General features: G+C 41.6%; 2 protein-coding genes across 5 annotated transcripts in view; both read left to right on the top strand.

Annotated features, from left to right (window-relative positions):
* Nucleotides 1–5,588: 5,588 nt before the first annotated feature.
* Nucleotides 5,589–11,054, top strand: CKS2 (CDC28 protein kinase regulatory subunit 2). 2 transcript variants are annotated; one of them, XM_011948020.1, is made up of 3 exons: nucleotides 5,589–5,751; nucleotides 9,531–9,658; nucleotides 10,730–11,054. In XM_011948020.1, the coding sequence occupies exons 1-3, from the start codon at nucleotides 5,693–5,695 to the stop codon at nucleotides 10,780–10,782; spliced, it is 240 nt and encodes a 79-aa protein (XP_011803410.1). In that variant the 5' UTR covers nucleotides 5,589–5,692; the 3' UTR covers nucleotides 10,783–11,054. The 2 variants fall into 2 exon arrangements, with proteins under 2 accessions (XP_011803410.1, XP_011803411.1); XM_011948021.1 differs by having other exon boundaries at nucleotides 5,595–5,745.
* A 1,781-nt stretch (nucleotides 11,055–12,835) lies between these two features.
* SECISBP2 (SECIS binding protein 2) overlaps nucleotides 12,836–21,481 on the top strand; it is a 41,993-nt gene continuing 33,347 nt past the window's right edge. The window contains exons 1-4 of one of the 3 annotated variants that reach the window (XM_011948019.1): nucleotides 12,836–12,974; nucleotides 14,059–14,204; nucleotides 19,357–19,485; nucleotides 19,704–19,845. In XM_011948019.1, the coding sequence (XP_011803409.1) occupies nucleotides 14,121–14,204; nucleotides 19,357–19,485; nucleotides 19,704–19,845 (355 nt within the window). In that variant the 5' untranslated portion in view covers nucleotides 12,836–12,974; nucleotides 14,059–14,120. Of the gene's footprint in view, nucleotides 13,434–14,058; nucleotides 14,205–19,235; nucleotides 19,486–19,703; nucleotides 19,846–21,481 lie in introns of all 3 variants that reach the window. The other 2 variants (XM_011948018.1, XM_011948017.1) reach the window with 2 other exon arrangements.

The raw sequence follows: 21,481 nt of genomic DNA, 5'->3' as shown, positions 1-21,481 counted from the left end.
GAATTCAACATAATCGTCTAGTTCAATAATTAGCTCTTCATTTGTATCCACTGTGCATTCAGTTTACTTACTAAATTTTTTATTTCAACTATTTAGTTTTCAATAACATTTCCATGTGACTTTTCCTTAAGACTGCAGTTACTAAAATCTTTTCAGCTCTTTTATATTTACAACTTATATTCATAGTTGTAAAATAACTAACTACAAAACTAAAAGGCTTTAAAGCATTTGATGAAATACAGTATCTATTTATGATAAAAAAATCAGCAAGCTAGGAACAAAAGAATTCTTAAAATGAGAAAGGGCATCTACAATTACAAAGCTGCAGTGACCATCACACTGGGATATTGTTTCTAATCTATTAGTCACATGCAGTTCATAGGTACAGAGGTCAAACATCCAAAATAGGTAGACCAGGCTAAAATTATGTCAGCAGGACTGAGTTCCCTCTGGAGACTCTAGGGAAGAAATCTATTTCTTTCTTTTTTCCAGCTTCAAAAAGCCGTCTGCATTTGCCTCGTGGTCACATTACTCTGACTTCTGTTTTCATCCCAGCTCCTTCACAGACCCTCCTGTCTCCCTCCTCTAAGGTCCCTTGTGATAATATTTGACCACTCTGATAATCCAGGATAACCTCCCTATCTTAAAATCCTTAATTTCATCACATTTGTAAAGTCTCTTTTGCTGTGTAAGGTAACATTCACAGATACCAAAGATTAGGACATGAACATTGCTGTGGTTTGAATGTGTCCCTCAAATTTCACGTGTTGGAAACGTAATCCCCAAATTCATATGTTTATGAGGTGGGGCCTTTGGGAGGTAATTAAGATTAAAGTCATCAGGGTGGGGCTCCCATGATGGGACTGTGGCTTTATAAGAAGAGGAAGAGACACCCGAGCGGGCTGGCCCTTGCCCTCCCTCCATGGGATGCCCTCCACCATGTTATGATGTGGTAGAAAGCCTTCACCAGATGTGGCCCCTGTACCTTTGACTTCCCAGCCTCCAAAATGGTAAGAAATAAACTTCTTTTCTTTGTAAATTACCCAGGCTGCGGTAGTCCTTTATACCAACAGAAAATTGACTAAGACAGACAACTTTGAGGGCCGTTTTCCTGTCTACCACATTCATCCTCCTACATTCACTTCCCACAACTTTCCTTTCCATGACTTTTACACTCTAAGCCAAACCTGCTCTGCATTTTCTGTATGTACCACACTTCCTCAAGCCTTCACACCTGCCAATCCTTCTACTGGAAAAGTGCTTGGCCCTCCTGGTTTTCTACCTGTGGAACTCGAAGAGACAGAACAGAATAGTGGGTAAGAGAGGCCTAACTCTGGAGTCAGACTGCTTGGGCTCAAATATGAGTCTGTCACTTACTAGAGATTTTTGGTAAATTGTTTTGTTTTGTTTTAACCTAGATCTAAATGCCAGATTGTAACAAACACAAGAAATAGAAAAACCAGGGAAACTGCACCACAAGGAAACAATTACACAGATCCAGAATGTGGAATGTTCCACAGGCAAAAATGACCTGGTTTGACGAACTGATGCTAAAAAAGGTGGCAGGGGTGTGTCTGGGGAGGGTGTCTATGTAGGTAGAGGTCAGGGGGTTGTTTAAAGAACACTAAAAGGGACAATAACAAAATGTGGCTGGGTGCGGTGGCTCACGCCTGTAATGCCAGCACTTTGGGAGGTTGAGGTGCCCACATCATCTGAGGTTGGGAGTTTGAGACCAGACTGACCAACATAGAGAAACCCCGCATCTGCTAAAAATACAAAATTAGCTGGATGTAGTGGTGGGCACCTGTAATCCCAGCTACTCGGGAGGCTGAGGCAGGAGAATTGCTTGAACCCAGGAGGCGGAGACTGCGGTGAGCAGAGATCGTGCCATTGCACTCCAGCCTGGGCAATAAGAGTGAAACCCCATCTCAAAAAAAAAAAGAGACAGTAACAAAATGAAAGATGTAGGCCCAAGTTTGAAAGCAGAGTTAAACAAACTAACTGTAAAAAGCTTTGGTGGGGCAGTCAGGGGAATGTGAGTCTAAAACAGCTATCAAAGAGTATTAAGGACCTCTAAGTGTAATAATGACGTGGTTAAGTATTTTTTAAAAAATTTTCCTGAGATGCACACCATAAACACAGAGATACACTGAAAAGTTTTATTCAGGAGTGAACTGACATATCTGAGATCTCTTCAGTAACATTCTAGGGAAAAAAAGTTAAAGGGGAACAGATGAAACATGATTGGCAAATGGAAATTGCTGAAGCTAAATGACTGGAACAAGTCGAGTATCCCTTACCCAAAGCACTTGGGACCAGAAGTGTTTCAGGGTTTTTTGGAATTTGGAATATTGGCATTTTATTTACCAGTTCAGTATATCTAATTGGAAAATCTGAAATCTGAAGTGCTCCAGTGAGCATATCCTTTGAGCTCGTGTCAGTGTTGTTCAACATTTTGGACTTTTGGAGCATTTCGGATTTTCAGATTAAGGATGCACAGCCTATACATGGGAGCTGATTATATTATACCATGTGTTTGAAATTCTCACAATGCAGATGGTCCTTGACTTACAATGGTCCAACTTACAATTTTTTTTGACTTGTCAGGATGCAATCCCATTGTAAATTAACGAGCACCTGTACATTTACTTAAAAATATATCTCCTAGGAAGTTTTTTTTCCCTCCAGGTTCTGCCAGAAAGTAATTTCCTTGTCCATTTTCCTTAACAGTTTATTCACATTTTTGTCATCATAGTAATTATTATATCTAATTACGCTTATGTTATTATACTGTGCCTAAAATTTACTTCTTATTGTGTGCTTATGTGCAAGGGATTCTACTATGTGCTGGGCACTGCATGGTGAACAAAACAGACATGGACTCTACACTAACTTCACACAGAGTTTTGTTTTGAGACGGAGTCTTGCTTTGTCGCCCAGGCTGGAGTGCAGTGGCTCAATCTTGGCTCACTAACAGCGAGTATTTTATAGTGCAGATAGGGAGACAAACACCTCCTAAGCAAACATACAATTGCAACAGCGGGAGGGAAGCCAACCGGAGTCGGTGGCAAGGGCATAATGGGGAAATTGAGGAACTTTCTCTAGAGAAGGTAATTAAGGAAGGCCTTTCAGAAAATGAAATCCTTAATCTGAGACCTGAAGGAGTCCATCACGTGTGAACGAATGTTTGTGTCTGCTCCTACTCACCAAATCGTGCGTGGAAATTCCAGGCCAGGTGCTGTGGCTCACTCCTGTAATTCTGTTACAGGAAAGGGGTCGGCTCCAGATCCCAAGAGAGAATTCTTGGATCTGGTGCAAGAAAGAATTCAGGGTGAGTCCGCAGTGCAAACTGAAAGTAAGTTTATTAAGAAAGTAAAGGAATAAAAGGATGGCTACTCCACAGACAGAACAGCCAAGGGCTGCTGGTTGCCCATTTTTAGAGTTTTTTTTTTTATGATAAGCTAAACAAGGGATGGATTATTCATGCCTCCCCTTTTTGGACCATATAGGGTAACCTCCTGACGTTGCCATAGCATTTGTAAACTGTCATGGCGCTGGTGGGAGTGTAGCAGCGAGGAGGACCAGAGGTCACTCTCCTCGCCATTTTGGTTTTGGTGCGTTTTAGCCCGCTTCTTTACTGCAACCTGTTTTATCAGCAAGGTCTTTATGACCTATATTTTGTGCTGACCTCCCATTTCATCATGTAACTTAGAATGCCTTAACTGTCTGGGAATGCAGCCCAGTAAGTTTTAGCCTCATCTTACCCAGCTCCTGTTTAAGATGGAGTTGCTCTGGTTCACTTGCCTCTGACAATCCCAGCACTTTGGGTGGTCAGATAACTTGAGGTTAGGAGTTCGAGACCAGCCTGGCCAAAATGGTGAAAACTCGTTTCTACCAAAAATACCAAAACTAGCTGGGCGTGGTGGCGGTGGCCTGTAATCCCAGCTGCTCTGGAGGCGGAGGCAGAATGGCTTGAACCTGGGAGGGGGAGGTTGCAGTGAGCCCAGATCACACCACTGCACTCCAGCTTGAGCAACAAAGTGAGACTCCATCTCCAGGAAAAAAAAAAAAGGAAATTCCAAACACCCTCTTCCTCCAAGTCATTGTATTAGGAAGTTAGGAGGTGGGGCCTTTGGGAGGTAATCCAGATTACACAGTCATGAGCATGGGGCCCTCACCCTGGAGAATACAAATGTCCTTAGAGGGCCTGTCTCCTCACTTGTTCAGAACCCTGGAGAAGTCCGTGGTCTGCAGCGTGGAAAAGGGTGCCCGGACCTCTCACTTCCAGCCTCTAGTCTGGAGACTTTGTCTAAGTCACCCCGTCTATGTCACTTAGTCACAGCCACCCTGAGCCCACTAGCCTGTATTGCGCTGGAGCATTCCGCATAAAAAGAAATTAATATAAAAATGGCACGTGCTCATTGTGGAAAACGTGAAAAAATACCAAAAAGATCACTTCTAATTCTATCGCATAAAAATAACCACCACTTACATCTATAAGTTTCTTCCAGTAACTTTTTTATATGAACAAATGTTTTTAAACTAGGGTCAGTATTAAAAAAAACAGAAGTAGTTTAACATCATTTTAAATCCCCTTATCCAAGAATTAGCATTGGTATTCTCTGCCGCTGCAGAATGTTATTTTAATCCCTCAAGCTTTCCGTGGCTTGGGTCTGCCTTGGTTTTGAACATTAGGTTAGGCTACAACAAGCATCCTGGGTCTCTGGCCCATTTCTTTTTTCTTTCTTTTTAGAGACGGGGTCTAGCTCTTGCTCAGGCCTGTCTGGAATTTCTGGGCTTAAGGGAAACTCCACGTGGGCCTCCGGAGTGACTGCGCCGCCAAGCCGGCTCCCGCCCTCTCTCTATGCGTGGCTCTGCAGGCTCCATTCTCCACACACTCGTCTGGGGGACACCAAGAGCCCCTCACCGGCCAGGCCGCAAACTCAGTAAGTGCACGAGGCTGCGGACCGGTCGGCTGCTCAAGGCAGCCCCGGACACAGCCACGACGCGGCCGCCCGGCACTCCTCTCACCCAGCCGACCGCGCAGCCCCCCTCCCTCTCATAACGCGGAGCCTTTCTGCCTTTTACTATTTCTCAAAGCGGACCTAAGCTCCTGGCTCGAGCCTGAGGGGATACAAGGCGTCACGAGGGGCGCCATCACCGCGCAAGATCTACAGCTTCCGCTCAAAGTCCTGTGGCCCACGCTTCCGGCCTCGACCGATACGTCATCAACAAACCCCGTGATACCTCGCTCCACCCTCAGGTCCTCCGCCCCAACGGTTCCTTGTCCTGGAACGTTCCACGTTCCTGCGCACGCTCTCTGCGACGCTTAACGTCCAGACTCCGCCCTCCTCTGGCCACGCCCCTGCCCGTCAAGGGCGCTCCCGCCCCCGTGCGGTACATAGTCTCCACTTCTTCCCGCGGGCAACCTCGCAACAGATCTCTGATTGGCTGACCAGGGAAGCGTACTTCGTGAGGCGGGGGCGACGATAGGCTGGCAGCCGGCTGACTTCCGCAGAAGGCGATTGGTCGGCGCTGCTGTCCAATCGGCGGCGGGCTGTCGGATTCAAATCGGGATCGTTGGGACTGCGGTCGTTAGTCTCTGGCTAGTCGTTGATTTGCCTGGACGTGGACGTGTCGACTGCTGCTCCAGCTTTTCGCGCTCTCTCATTTTCGGCAGCGCGCCAGCAGGATGGCCCACAAGCAGATCTACTACTCGGACAAGTACTTCGACGAACACTACGAGTACCGGTGGGCGGCTTTCTCAGACCCCAAGTCGGCTCTCTCAGCTAGGGCCCCCGCGGGCGGGGCCACCAAGGCGTAACAGGGTCGGGTGGGGCCCAGGGTCTGGGGGGCGGAGCCCGAGGGCGAGGGCCGGGGTTTGGGGTCGCGGCCACCTGGTGCCCCGCGTAGTCGGCCATGGTTGGGTGCCTGGCGCGCCCGGCCGATTGGGCCTTTGTTCGGTGTGCGCGGAGGGTGAGGGAAGAGCGGCCACGGGGCCGCGTTTGGTGCCCGGGTAGGAACCAGCGCAACTTGGGGGTCCCGGGGTCCTCGGCCACGCGGAGTGACCATCCGGTCACTTTTTTCTCGGCCGTGGCAGAAGTAATTAGGCCGTTCAGTAACTGGTCTCAGTTCCAGTTCTTTGAACCAGCCCAGGAAAACCCGCTTGGTGCCGTCCTTTTCCGTTCGCACCGTGTCACACACTTTCCCTGTTTCTGACGAGGTGATGCAACTTTTACTAGTTTGTGGTTTAGAGTGGTAATTTTCATCCGTTAACAGAGAGGAACACACTTCTCTTTTTCTTGTTTTTGAAGTGAGTGGTTTAAGAATAAGCTTTGGGGGCGACCCCCCGAAAATGAGCTTGATGGGGATTCGAAAATGTTTACTGGGGATGGTGATTTGGGCCATTATATATTAGCCGCAGTCATACAATTGAGGGCATTATTAAAGGAGTTTCATTTTAAGGCCGATTAAGAACTTGAGTGGACTTTCGGCATTATTTTCTGCTAGTCTACACTGGCCAAATTTTGGGCTTCGAGGAACTTTTGCGTTTGAGTCCTGAAGCGATGTACCAGAACGTAGTGACTGTAACCGATCAGTACAATTAGACAAATTTTAAATGTCCCTGTCCCCCAATTAAACTAGACTGGGGGAAAGCGGGTAGGGACATTTAAAATTTGTTGTCCTTCTTGTGTGCGGGACACTTCATTTAGGGCGTGGCTTCAGAGACCAGTTAACCCCTTTTTCTTACTAGGTAGTGACTAGAACGCTACGTTCTGGGATACTACCAAGATTTAGGGGAGATAAAGCCCATGCCATCGTTGGCCAAGTTGTGACCTTGTTTTCTGTCTGCTGCCCTTGTAGGTTAGATTTCTACGAATGCTATTTAAGGAAGAAAGAACAAAACAGTGGGTGGTTTCTCTTTTTCTCCCCCTCCCTAGTAGCATGGAAGTCTGTTTTCACATGAGGAATACTGAAGATTTCTATGGGTAGTAATAATTGCACCCTTTTGTATTCCTAGCTAGAAAAATACCATGTTTTTCTGGGTGTAGGTAAATTTCAAGTAGATTGTCTTAACTTTATAGTAATAACTATACAGTTCTAATCGTGTAATATGCTGGCACAGTGTTCAATTATGTGATGCTAATCAAGAGCTATATTGAGGATATCCGATAATGAATACAATGTAAACCTTAATAACCTTACTAAAACCTGGAGAATTATTCTGAAACACATCTGGTGCCAAATGTTTAGGATAAGGATTTAAGAGTTGGTACAAGTTTCTTTTAGGCCATAATATTGAAAGTAAGTGAAGCTATTTCTCAGACTTCTTTCTGATGGCAGTAGGTCCATTTTTTAGTTTTAATACACTCAAATGATTTGTGTGTGGTAATGAAGAAAGTTTACATATCTGAAGTGATTTATTTTAATCCAATAAAAATTAGAGCTGGCATTAATTGGCCAAGGCTGATATTAACCTTTATGAAACAGGATAGTAATTTCCACAGATAATTTTAAAGGGGAAACTAGTGATAATATACTGCTAAGGCATGAGTCTAGGGTGGTTTGTATTAATAGGTAATGGTGCAGCATGCAATGTAAACTTCAAAGGGTAGTATTTATTTTTCCCAGTGTGCAGTTATCTGTATCTTTCTTTGATTTTTCTTAATTGCAAACTTAATTTCCTAGTCCTTTTACGTGAAGGTCTTAATGTTTCTAAGAGCGTAACAGTGGGTGCCCCCACCCCTACATCATGGAAGTCTGTTTTCACAGGAGAAAAACTGGTAATTTCTCTGGGCAGGTTTACAAATTAGTAATACTTGCACTATTTTGCTCTTCAACTGAAATAAACGTTAGATTTTGGAAAAATTTTCCTGACGTGTAGTTTGAAAACTCTGTGTGGCAAAATATAGGTAGACGACTCATATGGGCTTGATGCTACTTAAACAGTTTTCCTTTATAAAGAAACCCTGATGGAGGAGAGCCTGTTTCCATGTTTATGGAGAAGGGTGGTAACTTCTATCTAAATAACTTGTTGGTAGATTTATGTACTCTGTAAATTTGAAAGACAAAAGGTACAAAAGCACTACATTTCTCTTTGAGAATAATCAACAATATAGAAGATAGAAATAAGATAACAGATTATTTGTAGAGGCTTAAAAGTTAGATGTTAAAGCAGCATTTAAAGAATGTGGGTGGAAGAATTACAAAGAACACCATATAGTTCACTGGAATTGGTGAAAACTCTGCAAATTATGGTAGTAAGCCATGACTTGGTGGCCTTAAGGCAATCTAGCAACATAATAGAATTTTTCTGAGGCTCACTTTGCCCTGCAAGTAAATTGGTACTTAACCAACCAGACTAAAATTTAAGTTGATGACAGCTGGGTGCTTATAATGGGTTAGGGGTTCAGTTTACTGCGTCTCAGAAAGTGACAAGATTGCACCTCATTCATTCCCATCCAACTGACTCACAGACATATCTTACTTACACTGGTTAAAAATTTGGGTTGGTGGTTATGGATGGTTCAGTATAAAACTGTTGCTACTACTGGAGATGGTAAATATGGGGCTGAGAATTGTGACTTTTATAAAATCCTTTTTATGGTAATTGAGTAAAAATTCTTACTCAATTTGGGGAAGGAGATTTGTCTGGCAAATCTTTGACAGAATGCTTTGGGATACTCTTAATGATACAGATTTGTTTTTGAGAACTCATACAGTTTAACTTTGAAGGTTATTCCATGCTTGCCTAAGAAACTGAACAATGTAAGTTTTGGATAAAGGTCAATAAGTTAATTGGAAAACTGAGGTTGCACACAATGTGTATGTGCACTTAGTGCTTTTCTGTTTTTAATTCTGAAGACAGTTCTTGAAGTATAAAGCAACTTCTGGAGCATACAAGGACTGGTAGTTACTACAAAGCTAGTGTTGGGAAGAGGAAACCCAAATTAACTGTAACTTACACTTTTTCCTTACATAAAAGTCTAATAATCTGGGACACGGATAACAGCTCTCCAGTCAGGGAGTAGGCTGGGTCCTTACCTCTTGTTGCTTTACCGTTCTCAATTTACTGTTGCTTCTGTGGTCCTAGACTCCTGCTCTGGCTCCTTGATCGTATTAATGTACATTCAACAAGAAGGAGAAAAATAAGAGTTCAGCATGTTCTTTCCCTTTGAGCAAACTTTTCATAATAAGTTACACATTTTCTTATATCTTGTTGGCTTATGATTTGGAAGCTGGTTAACCATATGCTCAACTTCTATTTTGGGGTTCTATTCCTGAAGAAGATTAAGGCAACTGGTAAGCATTCTCTGGTAAGAGAAAAAGATGAATCCTAAGGAAAATGCCTTCTGCTTTTGGATTGCGCACTCTTAGCTCCCTAATTTGAACATAGGCCATCACATCAGAATTAAAGGTAGTAGAGTGTAATTCTCAATATTAAAGCAACAGAGTTACTAAAGGTACATGTATAAAGCAACAGTTGTAGAAAAGGCACTGGACTAATACTTGGCTGTATCTTTTAACAGGCATGTTATGTTACCCAGAGAACTTTCCAAACAAGTACCTAAAACTCATCTGATGTCTGAAGAGGAGTGGAGGAGACTTGGTGTCCAACAGAGTCTAGGCTGGGTTCATTACATGATTCATGAGCCAGGTAAGCTTTGCTATATTATAGTAGAGCAGTAATTGTTGAAATATTGGTGGTTATGGTTGTCAAAATTTTAAAAATATCATTGACATCAACTGATATCTCAAAGTAACTCTTCTGATAAGTTAGTTTTTTTAAATGACTTATTTCTTGACCCTGGAGAGAGATCCAATTTTATGGTAAAATAAAATACCACAGGAGTGAAAGTAACACATTATTCTACTTGGAAAATAATGTAAGAACTAAAAAAAGATATTTTAAAATCTGTATCGTTAACAGTATCCCAAAGCATTTTACCATAAATATATCCTAAGACAAGTGTTCTTTTCTGTGTGTGGAAATTGATTTAATTTAAAGTGATTCCCTCTTCAGCCCTCTTAAAGGATATCTACCACATGAAGTTTAAATGAGGTAATAGCATGTGAACTCAAATGTGCTTATGGGTATCTTAACGCTATTATGTGGTATTAACAAAAAGTTGTTCAGGTATTAAATAGTAAACTCTACTTAAACTTTGTGAGTTTTCTAAACTAAAACAATGTGGGTTAAATTCTATTTTTGGGTTATCAGTAAATCTGACTTACAGCATTTATAATGTTTTGAACAAAATTTGAAGACATACTATTGAAGTTGAAGTAGGTGGAACTAAAACTATTGTGCTTTCTACTCTGCTGTTAAAACATTGCATTGAAAACTCTGAAAGAACTCATTGCTTTCTTGGGATTGAGATACGTAATCCTGTTAGAATTCAGTCCAGATAATACAAAAGCAACTGAATAACTTAAGTGTAGATTTCTGTGCCCCACCTATTGAAACAGAATCTGTGGGGATGAGCATTAGTATGAGATCCTGTAGGTGATTTGAAAGAGGTGTTTTTCCCTATAAAGAGGTAATCTTTTTACTTTTTATCTATTTACTGTAGACAGTAACTTTGAAGTAAAATTCATTTTAGATACGTCAAACCAGTTAATAGTGGACTCAGTTTATTGTATTCTGGCTTAGTTGAGAATGCTTTTGAATTTCTGATGAGTATATGAAAACCATATTAAAATGATTCAAAACATTTTCTTTCCACAGAACCACATATTCTTCTCTTTAGACGACCTCTTCCAAAAGATCAACAAAAATGAAGTTTATCTGGGGATCATCACATCTTTTTCAAATTTAATGTATATGTGTATATAAGGTAGTATTCAGTGAATACTTGAGAAATGTACAAATCTTTCATCCATACCTGTGCATGAGCTGTATTCTTCACAGCAACAAAGCTCAGTTAAATGCAACTGCAAGTAGGTTTCTGTAAGATGTTTAAGATAAAAGTTCTTCCAGTCAGTTTTTCTCTTAAGTGCCTGTTTGACTTTACCTGTTACTTTTGTTCAATAAAGTTTGTATGTTGCATTTATCACTTTCAAGTTTTTGAGGTATATTTTCTTACAGTTAATTTGTGACTATTGAAATTGATTTCAGTGTTACAGTTTTAGCTCTGAGGAAGTTAACTTACCTTAAAGATCATGTTAAATGAGTTTAAAACAGCGTGGTATGATCTGGATACCATTTAATTCACTTAATGAAGAAATTAAGAACCAGGGATATGTTTAAAGCCAAAGTAGATTTTACCTCTTGAATTCCTAGAGAATTGGCTAGAACAGGAAAGCCCAAATTAATACTATCTGGGCTACTTCACTGTCACTGGCCACTAGTGGTCTTGGGAGAAACCTCTTAACTTTTTTATCCTCGTCTACATTTCCAAGGTAGGGATAATGTTTCCTATAAAGTAACACCACATTTTTAAAGGTTCAAAAACACTGTGTAAAACACCTTTGCCTTTTTAACTTCTAGGAAAGTGTTTTCAGAGTTAGATGCAGATATAGGCTGTTTAATTAATTGCTATGCTATAGAAACAAATAAGCAGCCAGCATACATCAGGTCCCTTGATTAAGAAAGGGTGTCTTTACACATGAGCGCAATAAATTTTGAAGGTTGTGATTAGCAGCAACCTAGAATCTACTTCCCCCACCTCACTGCCACCACCACAGGATGTGTACCGGGTAACCAACAGAAATGACAAAATTAAACTTCATTACACTTTCGGGTAGACCCAATAGTGCTGAAAGAAAGGTGACAGCTACCCCTCAACTTCCAGCATAAATTCCTGCTGGCCCAGACCCTAAGGTTCACTTCTGCTAGAGGCTGTGTAGTGAACTGAGACCTGAACAGAAATCTGAAAAATCTGGAACTGCACCTGTCTCACTTGCTTGAAATACTTGGTATTCAATGGTAGAGTTAATAAAAGTCTGTGCAAGGGACAGAGGAAACCTACAATTTGCCTCAACCTAATCCCCATTCCTCAAATGGCCCATTTTGCTGACATTTTCTGTCCCTTAAACCCACTTGCACTTTCCTCCAAGCCTTTGAGTGAGGGAAGTTCCTCCTCCATCTATTGAAATCCACTGCATTCTTCCCTGTACTTTCGGTCAACCTATCCCTGCTGCACCTTATACATTTCTCACAGTATTGAACGAATTTGCTCTGTGTAGAACTGTTTTTTTTCCTCGTGAAAATTATACTATTCTATCTCTTGACCACGTCTTACCACTTTTTTTAATTTTCGAAAGAAACCGAGCGGCGATTTAAATTATTTTCTGTGGCTACCTACAAACAACGTTTCTAGAAATTTAGGATACCAATAGGGTCTTGTAGGCTTTCCAGGTTTGTAGGATCTACAGGGTATGCAATTCCTCTAAGTCACCAATCTTGAGGGAAATTTAGGGAAAGGCAGTGGCGGGGGTGGGAGTAATGTTGGCCTCCTCAGTTTCCTTATTAGTAAATCTTCCTCCTCTTCAGGCGACTGCTCAAAGGTCACCTCAGCGAGAGGCCTTTCCGGACTAGCCCATCCCGTCCTAACGCTAGACTTCTGAGGCCCAGGGGACAAGAGTAAATCACAGCCTCTCAGTTTCTAGTCGCTGCTGCCTTGGTGGAGACTATCTCGAATATCCCAGCAATAAAAGGCAGATCTCAGACTCCCGTAAGCTACGATGAGTCCCCAGCCCAGAAGACTTGGGGATCCGCATTTCCCGCAAGCTCCCCACAGCCCTCCACGTGCAGCCCGCGCAGGTCCAGTGCCGCTGCCGCCACGTACTTCCGGCCGGAAGGAAGGGGGAGGCTCTGTCGCTTTTCTGTGACGCACTTCCTGGCGTCGCCTGTGAAGGCGGAAACGCTGTGTCTGTCAGGCCAGCCGACAGCCGGTGCTGGTCTCCCTGAGGCGGCCTCCTCCGCGCCTCGCGCCATGGCGTCGGAGGGGCCGCGGGAGCCCGAAAGCGAGGTAAGGGCCGTCAGACCGACGGGGACTCTCTCGGCAGCCTCAGCCCGTCGGCCTGCCTCGCACTGGGGCCTCGGGCGGTGACGGGGCTGGTCCAGTGGGCGTGGGTCGGATGCTGGTGACGGCACGGGAGCGCCCTACCGGGTGGCCGCGATCTTCGCGCCCCGCCCAGTGTCCGCCTTGGGGTGGTGGTCAGCGGCCGCAGACCCCGCCCACAGTTAGCGCCGCGTCTACGGTGCGATGTCACCAAGCGCAGTGACTGAGGCCCAGCCCCGCGCTCCCCGCAGTCGGGGCGGGGGGACTCTGGCGAGCTTCCCGCGCTCTTGGGAATGGATAGATTGTTTTAAAGGACCATGCGTTTTTCTGAACGTTGTTCTCCGGTCTGCGTACTCAGCATTATCACTAGAAGGCGCCCTGGAGATCGCATGCATTATTTTTAGACCCATAAAATTCTCGGTGAAAGTCAATGTCTTACGAAGTAACTAAAAACTAAAGAAAGAAGTCTATTGAGTTCAAATTTCAAAGGCTGGTGGTGATAGTATTTTCTGGCAAAGCAAGGTTTGGTATTTCAATAAAGCAAGACTTAGGGATTCATGAGTAAAATGCATATACTTTTGTGCAACTTTTTCAAGAAAATGTAATGGAAATAAACGTCTGCAGTGTGTTTTGGGTGCTATAGTTAAACATTCCACGTGTATATTTGACTGCAGTAGTTGTACTGTGTGCCTTCTACAGTTCTGTTATTTCTAAGTGAATCTCTGGTAAAACACCCTTATTCCAAGGTTAAAATTGCGGAAACGTTATCAGATGTGATCTTAACTGTATAACCTGGGTTAAATTTTATTTCCACTTGAATTGGTTGTCCTTATTTTTCAGTCTTGATGTTTGTGGACTACTGCCTTTTCTAACAAAAAAAGCATTGGGGAGAAATCGTTAGCAAGCAGGTGTTTGTCTTTACGAGGCAGAAGTGTTAAAACAACATCGGGAACATTTCTGGGGCTATTAGGAACACCTCTTGGGTTTTTTGTTTGTTTACACTTGCTTGATCTCTGAATGTTTGTAGCCAAAACCTCATTTTTTTCCTCAGGGCATCAAGTTATCAGCAGATGTCAAACCATTTGTCCCCAGATTTGCCGGGCTCAATGTGACATGGTTAGAGTCCTCAGAAGCATGTGTCTTCCCCAGCTCTGCAGCCACATACTATCCGTTTGTTCAGGAACCACCAGTGACCGAGTATGTATCTTTCTAAATGTCTTGCCTAGGGACTTGCTTTTTGGATTTAATGGTGATCAGACTTTCAAATACTCGGCAGTTACTGCTCTAAAGTTCTGCAGATGGCAGAGAATGCTCTTCAGTCAAGAAGAGTCTGAGCCAGTAGCACAACTTAACTGTATACTGTGCCAAAAAACAGAAGCTTTAACTCCCCTTTTTTTCCTTCCTATTCATTGTTATTTTCAGCAAAGAAGCGATAGAGACTGCATTGCATTTGTTAGTAAGAAATGCAGTTTCAGGCCAGGCGCTGTGCCTCACACCTGTAATTCTAGCACTTTGGGAGACTGAGGCGGGTGAATCAATCACCTGAGGTCAGGAGTTCAAGACCAGCCTGGCCAATATGGTGAAACCCTGTCTCCACAAAAATACAAAAATTAACCAGGTGTGGTGGCGGCCACCTATAATCCCAGCTATTCGGGAGACTGGGACAGGAGTATCCCTTGAACGCGGGAGGCAGAGGTTGCAGTGGGCCGAGATCGCACCACTACACTCAAACCTTGTTGACAGAGCAAGGCTCTGTCTAAAACAAAACAAAAAAAAATCCCGTTTCAAGGTTCATTTGTTCATGTGGTTTAAATATATATCATGTATCTAATGGAAGATGAAATGTGGAAGGAAGGGCAAAGGAAGGACCAAATAAACATACTCCTCATTTTTAAGGTTAACGTTTTAAAATCTTGTTCAGGGAAAGGAAGGGGACTAGCAACCATAGCTGCCTCTGCGTGGATATTTTGGAAATTGTTGACTTTTGCTTTCCACCATTTTACTTTATATCTGTTATATGGAAATGAATTTTACACATTTCAGGTTTAAGTTCTTCTAAATTTGAGTTGAAAGAAGGCTTACATTTTTCCTTACATTTTCTTTTTCATTCTCAAGATTCATTCTCTAGGTATTTACAAAATGGCTTCCTTTTGTAGCTGAATTTAGACAAAAAACATATTAATCTTTCACGTAATTGTGTAGATTTATTTGTAGATCTATTTTTAAGATTTGCATCAGGTGTAGTTCTAATTTAAGAATCCTTGTGCTTTATTCTTCAATATGATTCAAACTTGTTTCCTTTTATTTGTGCCTGCATGGTGTGATTGAAAATAGTTTGTACTGTATATAAATTCTAGAATTATATTTGCAAGAATGAGAATTATGATGAATAAGAAAATCATTGAGTTGTCTGGTGTATTTAGGAAATACTTAAAGTTGTGGTTTTTTTGACAAAAGTTGAAACACTACCTTTATGTGCTGGAATTTGGTCTTTGGTAGGAATACCCTATTTTTCCACTGCATTTCATCCATTAGAAAGGGGAGTTTGGCATGGGTCTCACCTGAATTGTTCCCTACCTTGAGTGTCTCACATAACAAAATGCAAAAATATATGTCAGTGACAATAGCTCAAAGCCATCTGCTAGGTGATATTCCAGTTACTCAAAATAGTAGTGGAAAACATTCACGTGGCTGAAGCAACATTTTGGCAGTAACGTGAGTGGAGACTAATCAGAGACTCAAGAATGGGCAGTGCTGAATTTAAAAATTAGTTTTCTTGGCCGGGCGTGGTGGCTCACGCCAGTAATCCCAGCACTTTGGGAGGCCGAGGCGGTTGGATCACGAGGTTAGGAGTTCAAGACCAGCCTGGCCAAGATGGTGAAACGCCATCTCTACTACAAAAATACAAAAATTAGCCAGTTGTGGTGGCAGGCACCTGTAATCCCAGTTACTCGGAAGGCTGAGGCAGAGAATTGCTTGAACCTGAGAGATGGAGGTTGCAGTGAGCCGAGACTACGCCACTGCACTCCAGCTTGGGAAACAGAGCATGACTCTGTCTCAAAAAAAAAAAAAGTTTTCTTAACTCTCTTATTTTTTTTTTTTTAGCTTTGATTTATGACCAAGGAAAAGTATTCATGCCTGGCAAGAAAACAAGGATAAGGAAGGCATTAAGTTGAAGAGGAAGAGTTAGAAAGGAAAAGAGCCTTTAAAGTGGGCATGAAATAATGAGACTTCACATAGTTGAGAATTGATTATCTGGGCAATTCTAATATAGATTAAAAATTGCATTGCTATAGTCAAGATTACATGTAAATGGAGATCTCTTGCTGCTGTGACAAAAGGGATAGAAGTTTCTGAAACAACTATTTCCTTTTTTTTTTTTTTTTTTACTTATTCAACTACATAGCATCCTAAGTCATCTTTGTGTGTCCCCTTCCCTCATCTTTCCTTAAAGAAGGTATAGTAACCTTTTCCAGAATCTGTCCTCCAGTACCTTTCACAGTGCACTCAAGGATACTCATTTATTTGTTTGGGATTAATTATTGAAAGTCTTCCATAGTTTTGAAGTGATGGAGATGAAAATGAACATACCAGACTCTTCCATATTTATGTTATAGGACAAGACAAAGAAATTAGAAGTAGTCTGACAGATAACATTTGCCATGTTTGGAAAATACTGATTATTTACTGACATAATAATCAAATTTGCCTATGCAAACAAGTTTGTTCCAAGTAATGTCCGTTGTCATAGTATATCCTTTGTGACAAGTCCTGTGTCACCCATGTATGAGGATGTGTGCCTTTTGTTTGGGTATTATTGTATACTTTCACTTCTTTCATGGTTACCACAATCCATGAGGTGGCAGGCAGATGTAATGTTATTTTTGCACATGGGAAACTGAAGCTAGAAATGTTTGTTCATACTAATTCAAATAGGTGGCACCAGAACCAGAATTAACATGCTATTCTCCAAAACTGCTACTGCTGTTGACAAGAGGTAGTTGAGCATTTTCACCATCCGTCAATATATTGTGAAAATTTTAGCACCAAATGATGCTTTTGAGTTAAAGCAGATCAGCTATGAGAAGAACTAATGGTATACAACATCTATGGGTGTTGTAAGCAGAAAGATAAGAGGTTCTGACTCAGAATGTGTCTGATGGGTGACGTGAGGAGGGTGCAGAGGAGACTGCACCAGGGAAAAAGACACAGATAGAGCCTTAGAGGGCAGGTGAGAGCCAGGCAAGCAAAGTCCAGGCCAGGGAGCTTTTCAAGTCATGTGATGGTCAAGCCAGACCCAACAGGTGCCTGGAGGAAGAGGCAAGAAGGAGGTCCTGGGAGACCTGGAAGCCATTGGTAGGAAACGGGCAAAGGGAAGTGGAGCCAGGAGACCAGCAGGTATTGCACAGGTACTCAGACATTTTGATTTTACTGCGGATGGGGCAGTGTAGGACAGTGAATGAGAAACAGATGTGTTACTGTGGGTTTAGGGTCATCTGGACCACTCCTGGCATCTGGAATTTCCCAGATACGCCATTTGAAGCCACACCAGATGCTGTGAGTTACTGCTTTGATATTTTGTATTTTGTGTTGTTTTCTGCATGTAATTGTGTTTGCACTGGATGGAAATGGAAAATACCAACTTTCCAGAGGAGGAAGGACCAGTGAGTGGACAGAAACCCAAATGACTTATCCAGAATGGAAAACTGGATTGTGATTGAGCTAGGACCCCAACCAAGGTCTGCTGACTCCTGGCTGAAAATTTCCTGGATGACAGCAGTCGTCAAAACCAACGGACCCTGTCCCTGCTTTCCTTTTTAGCTACATTTCATTTATCTGTTCATGTATCTATTTGTTGGACTTGGGAATAGTCTTTTTCACATTTTTTTTTTCTGTCAACCCATCTTCTTTTATGAAGAACAGATTATCTACCTTCCCTGCCACTTGCCCCCCACTAGCTTTTCTGAACTACAAACAAAATACAGCACAGAATTCACAGGAACATGTAGGCAGTGGGATGAGGCTTTGAGCCTCTTTTCTACAAAGAGCTAGTCCTCAGTGCTGTATGTTTGGAGCAGTGCTAGACCAGTTGTTTTGTGGGACAAAGGTCAGTAAAAAGGGTTTTATTTGATTTTTAATTGGGAATATTTCATGTTAAAGTTACTTACCTGTAAGTAAAAGATCTTAGAAAATCTAAGTTAACATATCATGAAATAGTACACAGTGAGATGAGGTAATATATGATTAAGTTCTGGATAGAAGTGAAAGCAGTAAACATTATTACATTATAGGTAGAGTCTGTAGTCTTCCTTTCTTATTCAGTATAGTCTCTTACTTGCAGCGCATTGGAAATATGATTTCTAGTAAACAGTGCTTATGCTCATAGCTCCTGACCACGTAACAGTTTGAAGGTCTTACAGGGTGTGTCATGATTAGGTTTGGATTTTTCTGCCTTTCAGTGTACTGGTACATTTTGGAATAGCTCTGGAAATTAACAGAAACATTTGCTGGAATGAGGAGGTCACTATTTGTATTTTAAATCAGTTGCTTGGCATTTTGTCATTGTATCAGCTTTCATGGGGAAAAGGTTGAAACCTGCAGCATTGTATCAAATTGGCTAAAAAGGAAAAATTAGTGTTAAATTATATTTTGGTTCAGTCTAGCAGCTTGGGATAAATTGAGGCAATAGCAACTTTCAAAGCTGGCATCCATCTTGTTAGTAAAGTGTGTAGTTTCCATCCACGGTGCCATGCAGTGTCTCCTTTGCACTCTGGCCCTGACAGTCAGCAAAGCGCAGGATGTCATGGTGGGTTTGGAGCAGGGAAGGGCTGGAGAAAACCATTTGCAGGAGGCCTGATGAAGGTATTGCAGGCTATTGCGTCCTCCCTCAGCGAGAGAATGGTCTTTTGGGGCATTTTGGCCAAGGTTGCTGAAAGGGCTTTCCCAAATACTTGGTAGCAGCTGAGTGAAAAGCTGCTGGAGCATCTTCTGGCCCTGTTGATGTTTCTTATGGACTTCTAGCTCATTAGTGACAAAAATAGAGTCAACCTGTTTCTTTGTAGGAAAGAAACACTCAGAGATTTTATTTGGCTTTTAATTAAGGATATTTCAAGGCTAGAGTGAATGGTCTCAAAAATATTAAATGTTAAGTTTGAATTAGTTTATTACAGAAAAGTTTCTTGGTTTGCAGTATGAAATCTGCAACTAAAGTTTACACTTTTTACTTAGGCAGAAAATATATACTGAAGACATGGCCTTTGGAGCTTCAACTTTTCCACCTCAGTATTTATCTTCTGAGATAACTCTTCATCCATATGCCTATTCTCCTTATACCCTTGACTCCACACAGAATGTTTACTCAGTGCCTGGCTCCCAGTATCATTATAACCAACCCAGTTGTTACCGAAGTTTTCAAACAGTGAAGCATCGAAATGAGAACGTGTGCTCTCTCCCACAAGAAATGAAAGCTCTGTTTAAGGTGAGTAGTGATGTCGTTTTGTTGTGTCGTTTAGTTGGTTGCTTTAATGTTTAAAATGTAAAGAAATGGTAAATTTGTACATCATATTTAAGCACTGTGTATTTTTTTGTATTTAACCTTTTAAAAAATGATTGAATTATGAATACTTAATATTTTGGTACTTTAAACTTTTTATAGTGGTGATTTTATTTCATGTTGCTTTTTAATCTTTCCTGCAGAAAAAAACCTATGATGAGAAAAAAACGTATGATCAGCAAAAGTTTGACAGTGAAAGAACTGATGGAACTATATCATCTGAGATAAAATCAGCTAGAGGTTCACATCATTTGTCCATTTATGCTGAGAATAGTTTGAAATCAGGTAAAAATAACCAACTATGTAGTATAACGCCAGCCTACCCTATGTGCCCCAGAGACATGCCTGCTGTGTATACGGCTGTTTCTGTGGGCTTGTTCATTATGACTGCTCCAAGAAATGAGAACTGGGCCTGACACAGCTTAGGGCGTCCGACTTCCTAAGCAATTCTAGAGGTCTTTCTTCCCAGGGATGGGATAATTATTTGGTACGGGTTGCATTGTGGGATCTTAAGTGCCTATAATTTGTATTATTTGGTATATACATTTTTCTCTTTTCATTGACTTCACTGATAAACCATCTGGTTCAAGGGATGTTTTAACTGTTAACTGTAATAACTCTGGTCTTATTAAATGAGGGACTTCATGAAGCTGCAGCCTACCTTATCCATTGCATTTCAGGAGAAAGATGTGAAAGAGGTTATGCAGTTTATGCTACCTGCTTCCCTCTGGTTTATTCCAGCAAACTGAAAGATGGAAAGTTTACTAGCACAGAAAATTCATTAGAGTCCCTTTAAATTTGCAATACTCTAAAATGTATATTAAGAAAAATTAAAATGCCCAGCTGCACAGTCAGGTTAAGGTAACTATTTCATCAGCCTTAGCGTTACAGTTATGCCTCACTTACTGATGGGGACACATTCTGAGAAATGTGCCCTTAGGTGATTTCGTCATTGTGGGAGCATTTAGAATGTACTTACACAGAGCTAGATGGTATAGCCGACTACCTAGCTAGGCTATATGATATAGCCTATTGTTCCTAGGTTATAAACCTTTATATCATATTACTGCACTGAATACTGTAGGCAATGGTAACATAGTGGTAAGTATTTGTGTATCAAAATATAGAAAAGGTACAGTAAAAATATAGTAAAAAGATACAAAATATTTTACCTGTATAGGGCACTTACTGTGGATGGAGCTGGCAGAACTGGAAGTTGCTCTGGGTGATTCAGTGAGTGAGTGGTGTGTGAATGTGAAGGCCTAGGGCATTACTGTACACTATTGTAGACTTTCTAAACATTATACACTTAGGCTACATGAAATTTATAAAAGTATTTTTTTCAGTAATTAATCTTAGCTTATTGTAACTTTTTTACTTTATAAATTTTTAGTTTTTTTAACTTTCTGACTCTTGTAATAATACTTACCTTTTGTAATAAAATACAAACATGCAGAAAAACCAAAAATATTTGACTTGGACAAAAAATTCTTTCTTTACATCCTTATTCTATTAGCTTTTTTCTATTTAATTTTTTTTTTTAACTTTCTACACTTTTTAATTAAAAACGAAGACACAACCACACACATTAGCCTAGGCCTGTACAGGGTCAGGATCATCTGTATCACTGTCTTCCACCTCCACATCTCGTCCCACTGGAAGGTCTTCAGGGACAGTAACATGCATGGAACTGTCATCTCCTGTGATAACAATGCCTTGTTCTGGAATCCCTCCTGAGACACCTGCTTGAAGCTGCTTTATACTTGAAGCTGCTTTATACTTTTCCTTTTGTCATTTTGGTTTGTTTTTTGAGACATAGTCTCACTGTGTTACACAGGCTGGAGTGCAGTGGCGCTATCTTGGCTCGCTCACTCCAACCTCTGCCTCCCAAGTTCAAGCAATTCTTGTGCCTCAGCCTCCC

The sequence above is a fragment of the Colobus angolensis genome, unplaced genomic scaffold, assembly GCF_000951035.1.
Source record: "Colobus angolensis palliatus isolate OR3802 unplaced genomic scaffold, Cang.pa_1.0 Scaffold272, whole genome shotgun sequence".
In the NCBI taxonomy this organism is placed as follows: domain Eukaryota; kingdom Metazoa; phylum Chordata; class Mammalia; order Primates; family Cercopithecidae; genus Colobus; species Colobus angolensis.
The sequence above is the reverse complement of the archived record's forward strand: the minus strand, read 5'-3'. Positions and strand labels throughout refer to the sequence as shown.